The following is an 18,691-nucleotide window of genomic DNA, read 5'->3' as shown; positions in this document are numbered from 1 at the left end:
CACACACACACACACACACACTATGGGCAATTTGGGAACGCCAATTAGTCTAATCTGTAAGCACTGTATTTGGACTGTGGGAGAAAACCCAAGCACGGAGAGAACATGCAAACTCCATGCACACAGAGACGGGAATTGAGCCTGGCTGGGAATCAAACCTGGACCCTGGAGGTGCAAAGTGACAGACATCAACACTAATGTTAAGCAATTAACACACTTAACAAATGAAAATTCTGAAGCTATTGGTAATTTACACATTTATTCAAGTCCTACTTTTGTCATGTCATGAGCTGAGATGAGTTATTTATACCTCACACTGAAGTTAACAGGACCACAGTTGTGTATCAGCTCATATCTCTGCATGGCTCCTACAGCCATGCTAATTAGTAGGCAGTCTACTAGTCGGTATGACACAGATGGTCACCTTTGGCTTCAAGATTGTATAAATATATGATTAAAACGCCTAATGCTCAAATAGATCTACGTCCATCTAATCTGATCATTGCTGCCTTTGTCTGGGTGTCATACAGAACAGTCCACACAACCCACAAGTGTGATTTGAACATGCGCTGTGTTGCTGCCAAGTACGTCCCCAGGCTGCTGACCCAGGAGCAGAAGGAACATTGTGTCAATGTCTGCCAAGAACCCCATCAGCGTGCCGTGGATGACCAGTCCTTGCACTTTTTCATTTGTGGAGTGTCAAAATTTCTGTGAATTTCTCCACTCTCGCAGAAAAACTTTTTTAGAAGAATCTATTTCATATATACCCTCCTACCTACCCTACACTGTAAACCCGAATAAGTTGGCAAAACTCAAAAAATTTGAGGTAATCAGTTACATATATATATATATTTTTTTTAATGTAAAACAGAACTCAGTTTTTGAGTTTGTTGTACCCATTCATATTAATCATTATCTATTTGCATTAATGAGTAGCCTAACTCATACTTTTTAATAGTAATCATCTTCTTTTTTTTTTGTTGCAAATCAAAAAAATGTTCCAGTGGACCATCCGGTCAGCATACAAGCTTGGCACAGGTTTTACACCAGATGCCCTTCATAAATCAGCCCTCCCATCTTATCTGGGCTTGGGACAGGCACTTCATCCAGTGGCTGAGAATCTAACCTGGGTCTTTCATGTGGCAGGTGAAACACCTATCACTGGGCTACCAGTGCCCTGTTACAAATCAAATGAGTGTTTTTTGTTGTTGTTATTCTTCAGTTAAATCAGAAAGTACAAAATCTTTGAATGTTAATACTAAAACTAAAACTTATAGGACTTTACAATTAAATAAAATTAATTTAATTAAATAAAAAAACCAAACAATTTATTCTAGTAATGTAGTCGGTTCAAATAAAAGATTGATATTTGCCAATTACAAGAAATCTTGCTTTCTAACCTCCTAAACAGTAGGTAGTAAAAAGTGGAGCTTACTTTTTCTCCCGTGTCTAAACACATTCTACTGATAACTTTAGAAAGCACCAAACTGTCGACAATCAGATGACGTAAATCAAAAACAACAACTTTAGGGTCCCCAGGATTTAAGATTTTAGGTCGGTGGGACTTTAAGGACACAGTTACAGAACTGTGGCTTAAAATATCAAAGTTGTTCAGCTAACTTTAAAGGTGTTATTTCTACAAACTCATAAATACCAAAACACTACACTCAATAGGTTTAATTACTTTCAGCTTTAGGGTTTACAGTGTAGGCCTAAAACTAAACTACTATGATTCTAATACTCTGAGATAGAACAGCATTTTAAATCGGGAAAAACATTGTCAGTTTTTACTATGTGCGTTTTAAATGGAATTAACTATAATTACACTTTATATGTAATGTAAACTTCGGTACTCGAAGTTTTGGAAAATTTAGACTTTCAAAACTCGAACGCCACAGAATCATGGTCAGCTGCCCGACAGCTCCACCTAGGGGTCCGATTCAAAACAGCAGGACGAAAGTAAAGAGCTGATCATGTCTAGTGTTGTTTTACTGCTATCAAATTCGCAGCTATAATATTTGTTGTTTCGTTTACATCCACTTATATCATAGCCTCACTGAAGGAATGCGCTCATAAATCCTCATCCCCGTTTACTCTCCATGTGTTTACGGGACAGTCTTGCCATGACTAATATGGCGGTCGCGCTGACGTATGACACAGCAGCCATTACAGCGTCTGCGCGCGTGCCTGCGTGAAAATGAAGGCTGCCTTCAGGCGCGTGTCATCAAAACGCGACAAGCATTCTGATTCCGTCCTGTTGCTTAGTGAGGGCTGTAAGCTCAGTTTTACGCGGCAGTGATGATGGAGAAGTACTCGGGATTGTATAAGGAGCCGACCACCGCCGCAAAGCAGCAGGAGAGACACTATTATCTCCTGTCCGAGCTTCAAGTACTGGTCCAAGACTTACCAAGGTAGCTACCTTATTATTGTTGTTTATAGTAACAACAATAAACAGTTGATTTATGATTAAGTTCTGTTTACGACCTGAAAGGCTGACTTGCACTCTTTTTAAAAGCTGGTTTCAGCAGCGCTTGTCGTACACAACACTGAGTGATTTGGCTCAGGCTCTGATAGATGGCACTGTGTATGAGATTGTCCAAGGCCTGTTGGACATCCAGCATCTGACTGAGAAAAACCTGTACAACCAAAGACAGAAACTGCATACTGAGCACAGAGGTGTGGTGGAGTGATCTGTGACACATGTATGATTCATTATTTTTTTTCCTTAGTAAAATTGGATCTTTTTACTTAAGGTTGTGTTGTCTCTTTGTCTCAAGCTCTCAAGCATGAATTGTTACGAAAACAGAAAGTGGCTCTGCAGAGCTGCAAATCTCATAACCTCAATGTACTCAAAGCAAGCCAGCGAGCAGAAATGGAGGCAAGTACATTTGAAAAAGTTTTATTTATTTATTTATTTATTTATTTAAAAAAATATAAATCAACATTATGGCGGCACAATGGTGTAGTGGTTAGCAAAGTCCGCTTGCACCTCCAGGACAGAGGGTTCGAGTCCCACCTCGGGTCTGTGTGCGTGGAGTTTGCATGTGCTTCCTGCATGCTTGGTGGATTTCCTCCAACAGTCAAAAGACATGCAAATTATTCTAATTGGTGTTTCCAAGTTGCCTGTAGTGTGTAAATGAGCATGTGAGTGTGTGCCTGTTTGTATGCCCTGCGATGGATGGGCACACTGTCCAGGGTGTACCCCATCTCATGCCCCAAGTCTCCTTGGATAGTCTCCAGGTCCCTGCGACTCTGTATACAGGATAAGCGGTATAAAAGATGCATGAATAAATCAAACATTTAGCTTGCAAAATACAATTTAAAGTTTTTTTATGGTAAGCCTACTATTCTTCCTAAAGGTGGAACATTCATACACTCTGCTCTGTTCTGTCTCTCTTACTGTACCAGGGTCTGGAGCAGCGTGTGAAGGATGAGCAGCGAATGATGGATGAGAAGATTGTTGCAGAGATGGATCAGAAGGTTCTGGACCAACAGAATACACTTGAGAAAGCTGGAGTTCCTGGTTTTTACATCACCACCATCACACAGGTGCACATAATAAGTTTATGACCAGTGTTGTCTTCTATCTTAACTTTATTTATTTATTTATTTATTTATTTAATCACTCTTAAGGATTTTTTTGTCCGTGTCTTTGACAGGAAGTGACAATGCAGATGAACTTGCTAGAATTGATCCTGAAGTTACAACAAAAAGAGTCCCAGGCTGGAACATTGCAATGAGCGATATAAATCTTGTTGTTGTTTTTTTTTCATGTTAATATGATCCATTGTTGTATGCATCTTAGGCTGTCTGGTGCTGTCAGCCTGTGGAGGAAACTGGGAAGTATCCCCAGTTTGGGCACAAAAGTTGTTCTTTGGAGGTACAACTTGTTAAGAAATGTTTACCACCCACCTGCCTTGAGTAAAAACTTTCGGTTTACTCATGCAGTATGCAAGTTCCTGCCCCCAACCGTCATGTCACAAGTTCAAGACTGTTTGTTAAGGTGGAGTACCTTCGATTTTTGTAAACATTAATAGACAAATGTTTAAGTTCAGTAATGCATAACAAAATCGATCAATCACAATGTACTTTATTACATTGTTGTATTATATTGTTTATATTATATTATATTATATATATTACTTTAACTATGTACTTTTCTAATGTTGAATAAATTAGTTTACTATTTATTATATTAAAAATTGTCAAAATAAGAACAATGGTTCATGTTGAGATTAAATGGGCCTTAAACTAAATTGTCTGAATTGTCTCACTCATCTTCTATACCGCTTTATCCTGTATTCAGGGTCGCGGGGGCCCTGGAGCCTATCCCAGGAGACTTGGGGCACAAGGCAGGGTACACCCTAGACAGTGTGCCAATCCATCTCAGGGCACACACACACTCATTCACACACTACGGGCAATTTGGGAACGCCAATCAATCTAACCTACATGTCTTTGGACTGTGGTCAGAAACTGGAATACCCGGAAGAAACCCACCATGCACGGGGAGAACATGCAAACTCCATGCACACAGAGACGGGAATTGAGCCTGGCTGGGAATCCTGGCTGGGAATCGAACCCTGGAAGGAATCGAACCCTGGCTGGGAATCGAACCCTGGAAGTGCAGGGCGACAGTGTTACAGTAACTACTACACCACCGTGCCACCTAGAACTATACAAATATTATGTAACAATGTTACATAATGCAGAAGAGCACCAGTTAAAATGTGTATTCCACAAGATCGCTACTTAATATAATAAACCCACAGCAATAACAGAATGATCTTTCCTAGATTTATAAGCTGAGATTCAGCTAAATCTGCATATGTACATGTATTTAACTGTGCTGTTTTAAAATGAAGTAATTTGTGTAAAACACAAAAACATACAGTAAGTCAACTATATTTGTACTTTTTCACCTGTTAAGCTGAATACTAATGCATGTCCGCTACGGGACAAACACACTGCCACCAAACTGTAGAAAAGGAAAGACAAAACTACTACAGGGTATTGCAAAAGAGGTATTATAAAAAAAAAAAATTGGGAATCTGCAGGTTTAAAGCCTTCTTCATAGATGAACTCCTGAATAAAATCCTAAAACCAGAGAAAACATTCCTAGCAGACGCATTTCGTGCTGGTGGATCATAACCAGGTTATAAGAACTGCCTCAAAATGTCAAAAGAAGAAAAAGGAGCAAGAAACATTTTGATAAGATTGCCAATTTACTGAAAACGGCATTTAAACTCAAACAAGCTGATCAAAAGTAAGACCATAGCCCCAAAATACCCACAACAGAACTAAAAGTGTCAAAAAATGACTCTGTAGTGAGTAGCCCCGTTCTTGATGGGAACTTTAAACAATCATTTCGGCATGCTTGATGCAACAATTTACAGGAGGCTGGTGGGAACATTTGAGAGGATTGTTGCAACATGCTGCAACATGTCCACATAGCCAGCCGTTGTTTGACGTCCCTGCACAACCTAAAGCTCCATTTTCCCATTGAAGAAAAAGCACCCCAGATCTTGATGGAGCCTCCTGCACTGTGCTGCGTAGAAAACATCTCCAGTGAGATCTCCTTGTCGTGCCAGTGTAGGTGTGCAGGTGAACTTTTTTGGGGGTCTACCACTTAATTAATACTTAGGATCTTTTAAGAAATTTAAATTGCGTGTTGCGAGAGCCCTTGCTGCGCAATCCTGCCATGTTCAAAAACAGAAAGCATTTTTGCTATGTATGGTCTTTAACTTTTGATCAGCTGATGACCAGCCAGTTTGAGTTTAAATGCAGTTTTCAATAAATTGCCTCTATTTTTTTTTTTTTTTTAATTGCTACTCACAATTTTTTTTTTTGTTTCTTGCTCTTGAGTCTTCTTTTGGCATTTTGAAGAAGTACTGTACTTGCAACCTGGTTACGATCCACCAGTGCGGAGTGTAAATACTTGTAATTATTTTTCTGGTCTTACGATTTTGTTCAGGAGTATATAACCTCCAGGGGTTTATACTTTTGGTGGCAATAGTTTGGTACTATAATGTTTGCAAGAGGAGTTTTTATATATCATGCTTATCTATTAATTGATTAATTAATTGATTAATTAATTGATTAATTAATTGATTGATTAATTTTCTGTAGATGAAGTGGTCCACAAGGCACATATTTTTTGAATTAAAGACTATTTATAGGTGTGACAGTGGCATCCTTTTCTGAGTGGACAACAGAGTGATTAAGTCATTATTATTCCACAACGGTATACTATATGGTCTTAATGATCTTGTTCTTTATTTTTCTAGAGTGCCTTATGTCTCGTACACATTCCTTATCATTATTAATCTCTCGTCTCGCATTGGGCTTTCCTGAACCATCTAGCTTTATGTTACTGGCATAACAGTGGACACTATAGCTATGTTTGTAATTAATTATACATATCTAAAAAACTGACAATGGTCAGTAGGTCTGTTTACATGGATACTAATAATCCACTATTTACTGGATAGAGCGTCTATTAAAATGATTACTTTTTTTATTACTGGTATTAAAGACCAAATTTTTGCTAATTGTACTGTAGCTACTATTTAGTGCTTTTGTTGAATGGGAGCTGTATGTATATAGTAGTGATGTATTCTTTTGTTTTTCACTTTTTTTTTTGTTAATACACCACTGAATGATGGGTAAACATTTCGCCGCACTGGTTGGCCACAGGAACTTCATGTACTAACTGAAAATTGCGTTGAGAGATGTGTGCCTGCGACCAATCAGGTATGATGATGATGACGATGATAAGGTTAAATAAAGGCATTCTCTAATTTCTAAGGTTTAGTATAATTACATTAAATAATTTAATTGATATACTGTAGGTGTAAACATGCCAATCATAGGTCAAAACGTTGCTAAATTTGCCTAAATTATCAGCCGCATTGTGTTGTCTGTTGGCATGGTACAGCAGTAGCAGTGCAGCTCAGAAGAATCAATTTAGTAAGAATGAGAGTATTGCCTTTAAACTTATTGGTTCTAAGCAAGACGGTCTTAGTGACATGTATGGAACCTGAGGCCTTATCAAAAATCCAAAATCTGTTACTCCAACCACAACATCCCTGCTATTAAGCCGATGTCTTCAGGCCCTGTGGTGAAAGTAACAGAACATGAAGTTCTTTTATTCCATCAGACATGATGGACATCAGTATAATGGAGGACATGCTAGGTCTTTTCTCGTTACTCTGGATATATTCTTTTTGTTTGATTTGTTACCATATAATATTTCATAAATAGCTATAGCGACTTATGTTACATGCTTTTTTTTGGTACAAGATATACATACAGTACAAGATAATATGGCATTCCTTATTGACTCTTATGGATGAAATATTACTATCCACCATCCGTCCACGCATGCGTGGGTGCATAAACATAGACACAGAGATTTCCTCACAAGCAGAAATGTGAGGTAAAAATAGCTGCTTTATTTAGAAGTTGAAAATTGATCTGAATAGTATATGAAACTACGCAGATAAGCTGCCAGGATTATTTATTTTTTGTGACATTGTTCTCAAAAATCTTCAGGATTTTAATGCCTCAGGCCCTGAAAATGCTCAATCGATACACCAGACATATACAGAACGTCATGAGAGTGTTTAAATACGTAAAATCTAGTTAAAATGGACATTCACAACATGTTATCTACTATTATTTCCCCTCAAATAGTGATTATTTGGAAATAAAAAAAACTTATTTTAAATAATATATGAATTATGCATTTGAGAATAATTCATAATTGCTTTCAGTTTCTCTGCACATCATTTATTTACTTCAGTTTAGAAAATGAAAAATATATTGTGTAATAAAGTGTATTATTACAATACAAAAGTGTATACTTCTATACAAACATTAGTAACATGAGCCACTGCACAGTATTGTATCCTGTATATAAACATTTATTTTATATGCATTGAGCAATAGTGTTCCAAACATTATTTAAAAAAAATAAAGGACCCTTTTTTCCCTGCAGAGACAAAAGCATGAACCAAAGTATTTATGAGGAAGTTCTCCAAGACCTCTGAAACAACCAACTGCAAATCTGCAAACCTTATAAATGTGCACTTTTGTGTACCTAAGAAATTTCTGCAAGTTTATGCACAAGGCAGTTTGTGGTTTGATTGTGTATTTCTTTTCCATTTTATTGTAAACTGTGATTAATTGTCTTTTAGATACTGTATAATTGGTGTGTGTGTGTGTGTGTGTGTGTGTGTGTGTTCGTTCCACGGAACAATGGTTTTTAGATTATTTCCATGTCTACATCCAGTAGACAGTAATACACGGTTATAATTACCTGTATTTCTATATATTTGTGAGGCTAAAATACATTGTATTTGTTTTCATTAGTTCCTGATGTAGGCACACTGGTCCTGTACTGGTGCCATGTTGTCATTTAGATCTCCTGTAGTAGATCAGCGGGGAAGAAGCCGAGTTTACGGCCTGTACTGACTTTGAGATAGCCATTCACCTCCTCTCCTTTCTTCACCACTATCTGTAAGATACACAATGGAGACCAACACTTTAAAACATTCAAGTCACTTTGGTTTGTGGGTTGTGGGGTGGAGCCTCCTTGAATCAGGCTGGTTTGTCCCATGCATGCTCAGTTGTATCAGGATCTTAGGATTTTGTAGGCCAGCTAACCCAGTGGGTCCTACAATGCACTGGGTGTTCTGATACCTTTCTATCATAACCAGCATTGGTATATAATGGATAATCAGTGTTATTCAAGTGTTAATGTCAAAAGTTTGGACACACCTTATTCAGTGGTCTTTCCTTACATTTATTGGAACATTTAGAATTATATCGTAAACAGAAATGTGTTAACTACCCCAAAAATGTGTTTTATATTTTTTTTTTTCATTTTTATCTTGAAAAGTAACCGCCTGTTGTTTTGATGACATGTTTGGCGCATCTGTGAATTGAAAACCATTCCAGGTGACTACCTCGTGAATCTGATGAGAGAATGCCGTGAGGGTGCCAAACTGTCATCAAAGCTAAATGTAGTTACTTTGGACAATTGAAAATATAAAACATATTCTTATTATTTTTTTAGAAAATAATAAAAATATAGAAAAACCACTGATGGAGAAGATGTATACATAAATGAATGAATGAATGAATGAATGAATCATGAGGTTTATAGTCATTTGGAACACACACATACCTGGTCTTTCTTTAGTGTGATCTGACCCATCTCTCTGTTCCCCACGAAGGAGCGTGTCACCTTATACACTCTCTCTGCTGCACGCACCCTGATGATGTAAGTCATGGGAAGGTAACCTGTTTTCTCTCCAATCTTACCCTAAACACACACAAACCCTTCTTTAAGGTGGAAGACAACACAGATATAGGAGATACAGCAGAAAGGTAAAGAAAAAAGTGATGTTTTATCTATGAAAACGTACCCTCCACCATTCTTCATTAGAATCATCAATCACTGTAATGCGATCGCCAGGACTAAAACACAGAAATAGTCAAATGTTTTAACTTCTGTTAGATAGACCATCTAAAGAAACACCTGAATCAAGATTATTATCTGTAATATATGTGTGGTCAGTATAAATTATGAACCATATAAGTATTAAGCATACAAAGTGACATGATACAATAAAGATCTGAAACTAGAAGAAAAATATATATAAACACTTACTGGAAGTCCAGGTCATCCTTTTCAATTGCTTTGAAACGATACAAAGCCAGGTAGTAGTGAGTCTGACTAAAGGTCTGCTGCTGTTTTTTATTCTTTCACATTTGGCAGACAAACACAATATTAGGATCTTGGAAGTTTTAACAGCAGAACAAATTGATATCATTATCACATTTCTCACCTTGTCATCTGCAGCCGTCTTGTCTTTTTTATCTGCATCCTGCTTTCCTTTAAATGAAAGATTACAGGCAACAGATACAGCAACAGTCTATATAGTATAATGACAGGTGTACTGCTGTAATAGCAATGCAGTTCACATGTTATCATCACATAATTTCATCACTCGCCTATCCACTGTCTATACCGAATTATCCTGTACTCAGGGTTGCAGGGGTCTGGAGCCTATGCCAGGAGACTTAGGCCACTAGGCAGGGTACACCCTGGACAGGGTGTTAATCTATCGCAGGGCACACACACATACACACACTACAGGCAATTTTGGAAGACCAGTTAACCTAATTTGCAGGTCTTTGGACTGTGGGAGGAAACCCACCAAGCACAGGGGAAACATGCAAACTCCGGCACACAGAGAAGGGAATCGAACCTGGCCAGGATTCGGACCCGGACCCTGGAGGTGAAAGGCAACAGTGCTTCCCACTACACCACCATGCAACCATAATCTCATAATTTTTTCAATAATAAGAATGTATAAAAGACAACTTTTATAGAGGACATTCCCTTGTGCCGGCAGGGCAGCTCAGACCCCTTGAGGTTCGTCTTTGCAGGGGCTCTGTGATGTGCTGGAGTGTTTGGCACCAGAACATTGGCAGCGGCTTATTTTGGTGCTGTAGGTTGTTGGGTGGAACCTCTTTGGATCGGACTTGTCTGTTGCATCCCATGGGTGCTTGGTTGGCTTGGGATCGGAGGAGTTTAAAGGTCAGTGACCTCGGGCTTTTAGCCTGCTGGGCCCCATGCACAGCACAGGGGTGACATGGGTGAGCATGGGGTGCACATGATCCTGTCACATGTTTGGTGCTGACCTGTCAATCTTCAGAATGTTATGGCTGATCAGTGTAAGTAATAGCAGGACCTAACTTGCTTCATCGAGACATATGGAGACACACTATTGCTACCACACACAGAAAAAGCGCCTTTTACAGTAACTTTAAAGCCTTAGTCAATTTTATCTAAACTGAGTGGGCAAATGTTCCATCACAGATTCAGCAGTTTTACATGTTCATTTCCCTGCAAATGAAAAAAATTGTCTTGCTATCACAAACCTTATATCAATTTGTTCAGTTCAACACACTAGTAATGAAGCCTAAATTGCTTGTATATGGAACATATAAAAAAATAAAGCCAATTACATGAAATTTGTCCCAATCTGGAGTTATTATTCTTATTTTTATTCTTATTACAAATCCATGCAGGCATGGTCTGTATTGTTATTATATGTATTAAGTTATGTAACCAACGTAAATTTAAGTAATGCTAGTGTTTTACCTTCTCCCCCCTCTTCACCCTCTTTGGGCTGCTGAGCCTCTTCTTCTTCCATCATCATCATCATCTTAGAAAAAATAAGTAAATAAAAAATTCTATACATTTAGAAACAAGTTAAATTAAAACTAAATGTCATCAGTTTTTTGTAACTAATTCATCTGGAAATGATTGTTTTTTTTTTAATGTAAATGAAGCATTATTAATGTCACTACACAGTAAGTTAGTCTTTTCTCCAATATTTTGGTGCATCCTGTAATATCATCAAACATCACCGCTCTTCAAATTCAAATTTTATTTGTCACATACACAGTAATACACAGTGTGATATGCAGTGAAATGCCTTTCCCCTTGTCTGCAGTAGACTGGATGGCCAAATGATGATGTAATGACAAATATACTTTTAACGCCCAAGCATGAATTTCAAGAGTTGACTTACATTCTTTTTATCATCTGAGTTTTTCTTTCTCTCCTTATTTGCCATGATAACTCCAGTTCGCAGAGTATCGAAAACAGGGTCGGAGCGATTTTGCTGGCCTAGACATGCACACAAATAAACACACACAAATAAACATGCAAACAAACTTGCTTTACACACAATCCTTCAACACTAAGACCGATAAGGCATGACCAGTGAGAAACAGGTGCAGATGACAGATGAACAGGTCAGTAATTAGTATACTGGTGATGCTGAATGCTGAGTTGTTGGAACAGACGAGAGGTTGATGCTGAGTTTGATAAATTAACTATTTTTTTCTAATTGTACCTCAGGCACTTTGCTGCCTTTTACAGTAAAACGTGTTTCTTCATTAAGTATGTTTTGGACAGTATTGTTATATCAATATGTAAAATCTACACACAATATTGAAAATATTATTTGAGTGCACAAGAAGATGACATTGATATCCAGAAACGAGGCCTGATGTATGTTTGGTGGTCCAATTAACCCCAAAGACTAACTCAAAGTGCAGTGCTCTGTGCAGGCCACTCAAATTCTTCCACCCCAATCTTGGTAAACTATAGACCTCTCTTTGTGCACTGGGGCATTGTCATGCGGGAACATTTCCGTCAAATTTTTTGCAGATTTTGTGCTGCCATCCTGCCTGAAGGCTGCTATGCTATAGGACTGTGTTGCAACAGATTGTGTTGTCCTTGTACATATATGTCTCCTTTGCCTTAGACTCCCATTCCCTGTCTTTATTGGGGGAGATTTTCTGAGTTTTCTTTTATATCTTTCACTCCTTTTGACAGCTGAACATGAGCCATTGTGCAGATGACAGAAACTTCAGACATACTTGAATGGCAGACGATCTATCTATTTTTATTCTAATCTTTTTTCTTTTTTTTTTACTCTTTTAAGACTCCACCATCATTATTTACTTTGACGGTTCTCTTTTGATAACTAAAATGCTGTTGATTATATTCAGATCAAATTTGACCTGGAACACTATCAATGTACAAAAATTGGTACCAGCTACACAAAAAACATTGTATAATCTGGGTCACTTTGATAAGGTAAGTTAAGATAATTGTCATTATACAGGATGTAGTACAATTTTACATGCCATTTCTTTGGTATGGCATCTCATAGCAAAAAAAAGAAAAAATGCAAACTTATGTAAATTGTTCGTCCTGCTCTGGAATGTCATAATGGGTCAAAATTAATGCAAGGGGCAACTTTGTGACATTGGTTTGGGGAAGGCCCACATCTAAGTTTAAAGATAAGGAATCCATACTTTTGGCCATATAATGTACATTTGAAAGCAGCAATTAATGCAATCTATTTAGACATGATTGCTAAGTAGTTTTAACAATTTAATACTCACCAGGGTTATTTATCTCCTGATCATACAAAGGCGAGCTGTATGCCCGTCTGAAACCTGGAGGCTAAGAAAAGAGAAATCAAATTACCAGCTTAAAACATTGTGTTCTACTTCTATTGACTTCATGCTGCAGTTTCAGGCACAATCATGTGAATGTAATATTTGACATATTAATGAATGATATCCTACTATTTTGCCAAAGCATCTCTGGAACTCCACATAGGATTGGCATGCATGATGAATATTGGTCTTGCAGTTCTTGCAGCGCAGGGCAAATTTGTTATTGACTGAGTAAAGAGAGATAGAAGGGTAATCAGAGTAATTTAAAAAAACAGCTAACCAAATTCAACAGCTAACCAAATTCAACATCCAAACACAAATTTACAGTGTACTTTATTAGGATGTTGTAAATCCCTAACAATGGCTTCTTGGCAGACACACATGTGGGTTTGCTTGCAGATGAGCGAGTGTGTGAAAGCTCAGATTATCAGAAAGGAAAAAAAGACATATGAGTCTAAATTAACATTGCTGTGATGCAGAGGTGAGGTAATGAGTTACTAGTGATCTGAATGACATGATAAAAGATCTTTTACAACCATTTTCACTGGATTCCGTTATAAAATGTGTTTTACAGGATCATCTTAATTTGGAAAAAGATATCTCTGTCCAGCCAACTGATCCTACACATACTGTACATAACTGTTATATGCGCTACATATCAGAAGCATAGTCTTTGTATTACAGATGCACTGAAAAAATGTAATATTTAGTTGAGACAGCAAAATATGGTAATTTTAAATTTTTTCCCTTTTTTCCTCTTTTACTTATTTATCCTTTATTTAGCCACAGTATGCAATGACTACTCACTTAAATGAATGACATAGATAATAGATAATATTTAAAATTGTTTTATGTTGCTAAATAAATAAACTACATTATAACTCTTGTTGTGACCCATCCACTGTATTTTTAAGTTGTCTTATTTAAACACAATTTTATTGAACAAGGATTTGGTTTGTGATGTAATAACAGCATTCCTGTATATAAAAGAACAACCTTAAGAGGCTTGAGCAAACAAGATTTAAAGTCATGCACGTTACCTCCATGAAATACTATGCAGTAACGATGTGGGCAAAAGACTCACGGACAATCATTCGAGCACAGACATCGCAGAACTTGGGTTTCTTGCAGTAGTGATCCTTGAACTTATGTGGCCTGTCATTCACTTGGATCACAGGCTCAGGAGTCGGGGGAGGGGGGGCCTCTTCTTCCTCTACCTCTTCATCATAGACAAAATATACCTGATAGAGATGGAAAAGGGAAGATAGTTTTATGGGTTCTATGACCATTAATTGTTTTTTTTTTTATCAATTATTAAATTAAGATGAGGATACTTTGGATTACTTTTGGATAAAGATTTCTCGGAATATTCTGCCTTGGATAGCATTAAAACTGCAATTGCCAACAGTTTGTATTCCAGTCTCTATCCGTGAACAATTTGTATGTCCAAAATTGACAATTTTTTTTACAAAAAGTGAAAACTATAATGATTTATAGTTGATGAATTGAAAGTTATCCTGACGCTAATACTTACGTTCCTGTTAACACTGTTTCTCTCTCTCTCTCTCTCTCTCTCAATCATTCTCTATACCACTAAGACGGGGTACACCCTGGACAGGGTACCAAACCATCGCAGGGCACACAAGCACACACAAGCACACACACTATGGGGAATTTGGAAATGCCAATTATCCTATCTTGCATGTCTTTGGACTGCAGGAGGAAACCAGATTACATGGAGAAAACCCTGAATCACATGTACAGACCAGAGGGATTAGAATTCTTGACCCTGGAGGTGCAGGTCCGCAGTAATAACCACTACACCACCATATGTACAATTAGTACTTTTTAACAATATACAATATACAATTACAAAAGGCAAATGATTTATAATTGCACTATTCAGTGGTATCCAATGTTATCCACTTTGGGAGTTTTTCTCTGCCTCTTTCTTTAATATTTACACATATAAAAATGATATCTGGATTTCAATAAAGCTGTTTTGTGATCATTGTTAAAAGAAATATATAAATAAAATTAAATTAAATTCATACATTGATCCATAAGAGCCAAGATCCATTTTACCTTAACCGTAAGACCCAATAGAAATATACAATATATGCCCTTAAATGGAAACTATTTGTATGTTAACATGAGAAGCATCAGACATCAAATTGTGCATTTGGGTTTTCAAAGGTAGAAGTTATCCTAACGTTTATAATGTGTCAATTTTACCACTACCGGAATTTGGGAATGATGTCACAAAATGAGCATTTTTTTTTTTTTTGTTTGGTCATAAAAACAACCAGGACAAATACATGATTATGTTTATTATTTTTTCTTTTTTTTTTTTTTTTGCCTATATAAACTTTTTTTTGTTTTTGTTTTTTTGCTCAGTCATGTTTGTACAGTTGGTTGAACTTAAATAAAATTATGTCCATCATATGACCTATGTTGTGAAAAAAAAGTATATGTCATTCTTTTAAAAAAAAATAGCAAAACAATAAATGGCTACATCACTTGGGATATTTTCTTAATTTGTTTTATATCAATTTGTTTAAGAAATAAAGTCGTAACAGGTTAAATATAAAATATGAGATGTAATATCTCATATAAAATATGAAAAAAAAAGATAAAACTTACTTGCCAAAACAAAAAACAAGCTTTTTATAAGATGAGCTAGTTCGGTTACATTTCGGTTCTGCTACACAGACACAACACCATTTTGGAAATGAAGTCATAAGGACATAAAGTCACAGATTGTCACATGACTGCACCAGAATGTTCATCAGATGTACCTTAGGGACTTTAAGAGTTAAAGTCAAGGACAAAAACTGAGTAAAGAATGTTCCAGAATATTAAACGTGTTTGTGATAATGTGGGTTGTTAAGTACATACAGTGTTGTCATCCTCCTTGACCACATTATCAGGTACTGGTGGGTTATCATGGATATCCAGAGAGTCCTTATCCTCAAGTCTGAAATAAGCACACAATTACTTGTATTACTTTTGGTAATTCTGGTAATATGCACAGTGGTGTGCTGCCAGTCATTCTGCAAAATTAGTACATGGGTCCTGTACTGTTGGGGGGTGGGTGGGGGGGGGGGGATGATTCTCTACTCTTAGTAAAAATGATACACCTTTAACTTATTTAAAAATCTCTTATTTAAATTTTGATTCCAAACCCACAAGGCGTCAGTGTATAGCCAAAACAAAATCATATTGCTGTTCTGGGATATTTAAAGAGGAATGTAGTATATTCACAGAGAATGCCTGCCAGGATGTTTGTTCAAATAGTGTTTTAGTTTGTTTTGTATAGTAACATCTAAGAAAGAATACTTACTGATCATACTGAGCCATGGTGCAGTATTTAAGGCTGTATGGACTTTGGTAGTGATCGGATTCTGTGACTGTGTCTGTACACACACACACACACACACACACACACACACACACACAGAATGACTAGAAAGAAATCAGCAGTTTTTTGCTTCGTGTTACATCCAACTATCACAAAAATAAACACACACACACACACACACACACACACACACACACACACACACGCTGCCTCAGCAAGGCTAAATTTGAATCTCCTGTCAGATGGAGTTAAATGAATATGGATTACATTTTAAGCATACATATTCCCTACATAAATCCCAACAAATGTTGAAAAAATGATTGTCCTGTATAGGGTTTAAATATGGCTTTCATTAACCCCCTAATAAACACACACAGATACACACATGCATTCGAACACATAGAGACACACATTGTGAAGACACAGGCCAAAGTCACATACCTTCTGGGGCACTAAACTCCAGCTGTCAGATCTAGTTGTTTTTGTTTTTTTAACCAAAAGTACAAAAGCAGGATAAGTCCCTAGTTCAGTCCTGGGATGGCTGTAACAGTAAATATCCACTCCGCCTGGATGTGAGCTACAGTATAAACCACAGTTCTTCTACTGATCATTAAAATAGGCATATGTCTGTGAGTCTGTGTGTCATGTTGAGTGGTTCAGACAGGTGAATGCCTCAGATGGTGGATTACGAAGGGTAATAAGATACTCTCTCTCCTTCAACCACACACACTCATACACACACACACACACACACACACACACACACACACACACACACACACACACACACAGGAAAAGAGAAAAAGAAAGATCATCTAATCCGAGTTTTACAAACACATTAAAATATCTTATTATACATTTCCCACTTATCTGACAAATACAAATCTAATCCATGGGACAATAAAGACACCTCTCTACCACCATTCATGACATTTTGCCTTTTAATGCACAGCAAATCAAACAAAACGTCTGTAATTAACAACAGCAATTGTTGATTTGTCATTGACATCAGAAATTTTATAAGATCTGTTTTTCGCCGTCCTTCCTGCCACAGATGCCTTAAATCCTGGCAGTAGATTTTACTATTGATGGTCTGGCCCTGGGAATGAATTTTCAATTCGCACAATGCTGCGAATGTCAAAACAGACGATGAGCATGCCCTTGGCCGAGTTGCGGACCTGCCTCACCTTTTTCAGCCTTGTAGATGATGGACTGTTCCACTGTCAAGACTGTTGCTTCATCTCAGGGTCATGTCCATACACCAAAGTTTTGGCACCGGTAATGATCCTCGACATGAAGGATGGGTCATTCACAGCACGCTGACGGAGTTCTTGTCAGACTTTGATGCGATGTTCTTTTAGCTCCTGGATAAAGTGTTTAAAGGTCTTTCTGATTTCTTGTTGTCTACCAGTGATGTTCTTCAAGCGTATGTTGAATGACTCATTGCAGCGTTGCCGAAAAACGTTCCGAATCATGTCAAACATCTCGGTGTCTCAGATTTGCCCAGTTTCATAAAGAATTTTATGTTCGCAATTTGTTCTAACCTGCTGTCCATGATGAAATAGCAGACATGGTAATGCACATGGTCAGAATATCACCAGTTGCACAGATCCTAATGTACACAAAACAATGTCTTTTGGCACACTGACTTATGAATGTCACTGCTCCCTGTGATTGCATGTGCAGCCTTGTGCTACCATCTGTTGTTGGTATGTTACAAAACTTATCTAGAAACTGTTTGATACCACCTTGTACAGTACTTACCAGGTGTTTACTGTATCTTAATTACAAGAAATACTGTATGGGTAATATTGCCATTCACCTACATTAGGTCACTTTTATTTATAAAAGTGCTGTTAATTTTTGTGAAAATATGTACCAAAAAAGTAAAATACTGTATAATCAAGATTTGCTTCCAAAGGGCATGTTTATCTTTTAAACTGTATTTAAAATTGAACTGAAGAGTTGTACTGTGTGTGTTGCATATGTATTTCTTGCACTTGTATACTGGCTGCTGATAGGTTTGATTTGGAGCTGATGGTCAAGCTTATCCTCTGCAAAAGCATATGCACTCAAACCTCATACTCATATGCCTACACCCATACACAAATAAACAAACAAACAAACACACACATACACACGTACAATTGCCACACTTCTTGCTACACCCCTCATCGTGTAATATAAAAGTGTATTAACTTTCACGATAAAATTAAGCCCATGTATTGGATGTTCAGGTCAAACCAGGACTTGTGATAAAATTTCCCGTGAACATTC

General features: G+C 37.3%; 2 protein-coding genes across 4 annotated transcripts; one reads left to right on the top strand and one right to left on the bottom strand.

The window, feature by feature from the left end:
* The first annotated feature begins 2,222 nt into the window (after positions 1–2,222).
* dgcr6 (DiGeorge syndrome critical region gene 6) lies at positions 2,223–4,511 on the top strand. Of its 2 annotated transcripts, XR_008361133.1 has the most exons (6): positions 2,223–2,411; positions 2,516–2,676; positions 2,778–2,878; positions 3,409–3,549; positions 3,660–4,003; positions 4,307–4,511. XR_008361133.1 is itself a non-coding variant. In XM_053504430.1 (5 exons), exons 1-5 carry the CDS (start codon positions 2,299–2,301, stop codon positions 3,738–3,740), a joined length of 597 nt encoding a protein of 198 aa, XP_053360405.1. In that variant the 5' UTR covers positions 2,223–2,298; the 3' UTR covers positions 3,741–4,250. The 2 variants fall into 2 exon arrangements, 1 of the variants encoding a protein (XP_053360405.1); XM_053504430.1 differs by lacking the exon at positions 4,307–4,511 and having other exon boundaries at positions 3,660–4,250.
* A 2,932-nt stretch (positions 4,512–7,443) lies between these two features.
* Positions 7,444–17,032, bottom strand: stac3 (SH3 and cysteine rich domain 3). 2 transcript variants are annotated; one of them, XM_053504449.1, is made up of 13 exons: positions 16,856–17,032; positions 16,397–16,469; positions 15,952–16,030; positions 14,138–14,294; positions 13,183–13,280; positions 12,997–13,057; positions 11,610–11,707; positions 11,177–11,240; positions 9,855–9,901; positions 9,677–9,768; positions 9,432–9,483; positions 9,191–9,328; positions 7,444–8,518 (listed from the first exon to the last, which is right to left on the bottom strand). In XM_053504449.1, exons 2-13 carry the CDS (start codon positions 16,411–16,413, stop codon positions 8,420–8,422), a joined length of 1,002 nt encoding a protein of 333 aa, XP_053360424.1. In that variant the 5' UTR covers positions 16,414–16,469; positions 16,856–17,032; the 3' UTR covers positions 7,444–8,419. The 2 variants fall into 2 exon arrangements, with proteins under 2 accessions (XP_053360424.1, XP_053360425.1); XM_053504450.1 differs by having other exon boundaries at positions 16,397–16,463.
* Between the last annotated feature and the right edge of the window lie 1,659 nt (positions 17,033–18,691).

The sequence above is a fragment of the Clarias gariepinus genome, chromosome 9, assembly GCF_024256425.1.
Source record: "Clarias gariepinus isolate MV-2021 ecotype Netherlands chromosome 9, CGAR_prim_01v2, whole genome shotgun sequence".
In the NCBI taxonomy this organism is placed as follows: Eukaryota; Metazoa; Chordata; class Actinopteri; order Siluriformes; family Clariidae; genus Clarias; species Clarias gariepinus.
Note: the sequence above shows the minus strand (reverse complement) of the source record. Positions and strands in the feature narration are given on the sequence as shown.

Excerpts from the sequence above, each read along its gene's own strand:
- dgcr6 (XM_053504430.1), top strand. The coding sequence starts at position 2,299 with ATGATGGAGAAGTACTCGGGATTGTATAAGGAGCCGACCACCGCCGCA. Across the intron at positions 2,677-2,777 it reads ACTGCATACTGAGCACAGAG|CTCTCAAGCATGAATTGTTA; the intron begins GTGTGGTGGAGT and ends CTTTGTCTCAAG. Across the intron at positions 2,879-3,408 it reads GCCAGCGAGCAGAAATGGAG|GGTCTGGAGCAGCGTGTGAA; the intron begins GCAAGTACATTT and ends TTACTGTACCAG.
- stac3 (XM_053504449.1), bottom strand. Across the intron at positions 14,295-15,951 it reads TCAAGGAGGATGACAACACT|GTATATTTTGTCTATGATGA; the intron begins GTATGTACTTAA and ends CATCTCTATCAG. Across the intron at positions 11,241-11,609 it reads ACTCAGATGATAAAAAGAAT|ATGATGATGATGATGGAAGA; the intron begins GTAAGTCAACTC and ends ATTTTTTCTAAG.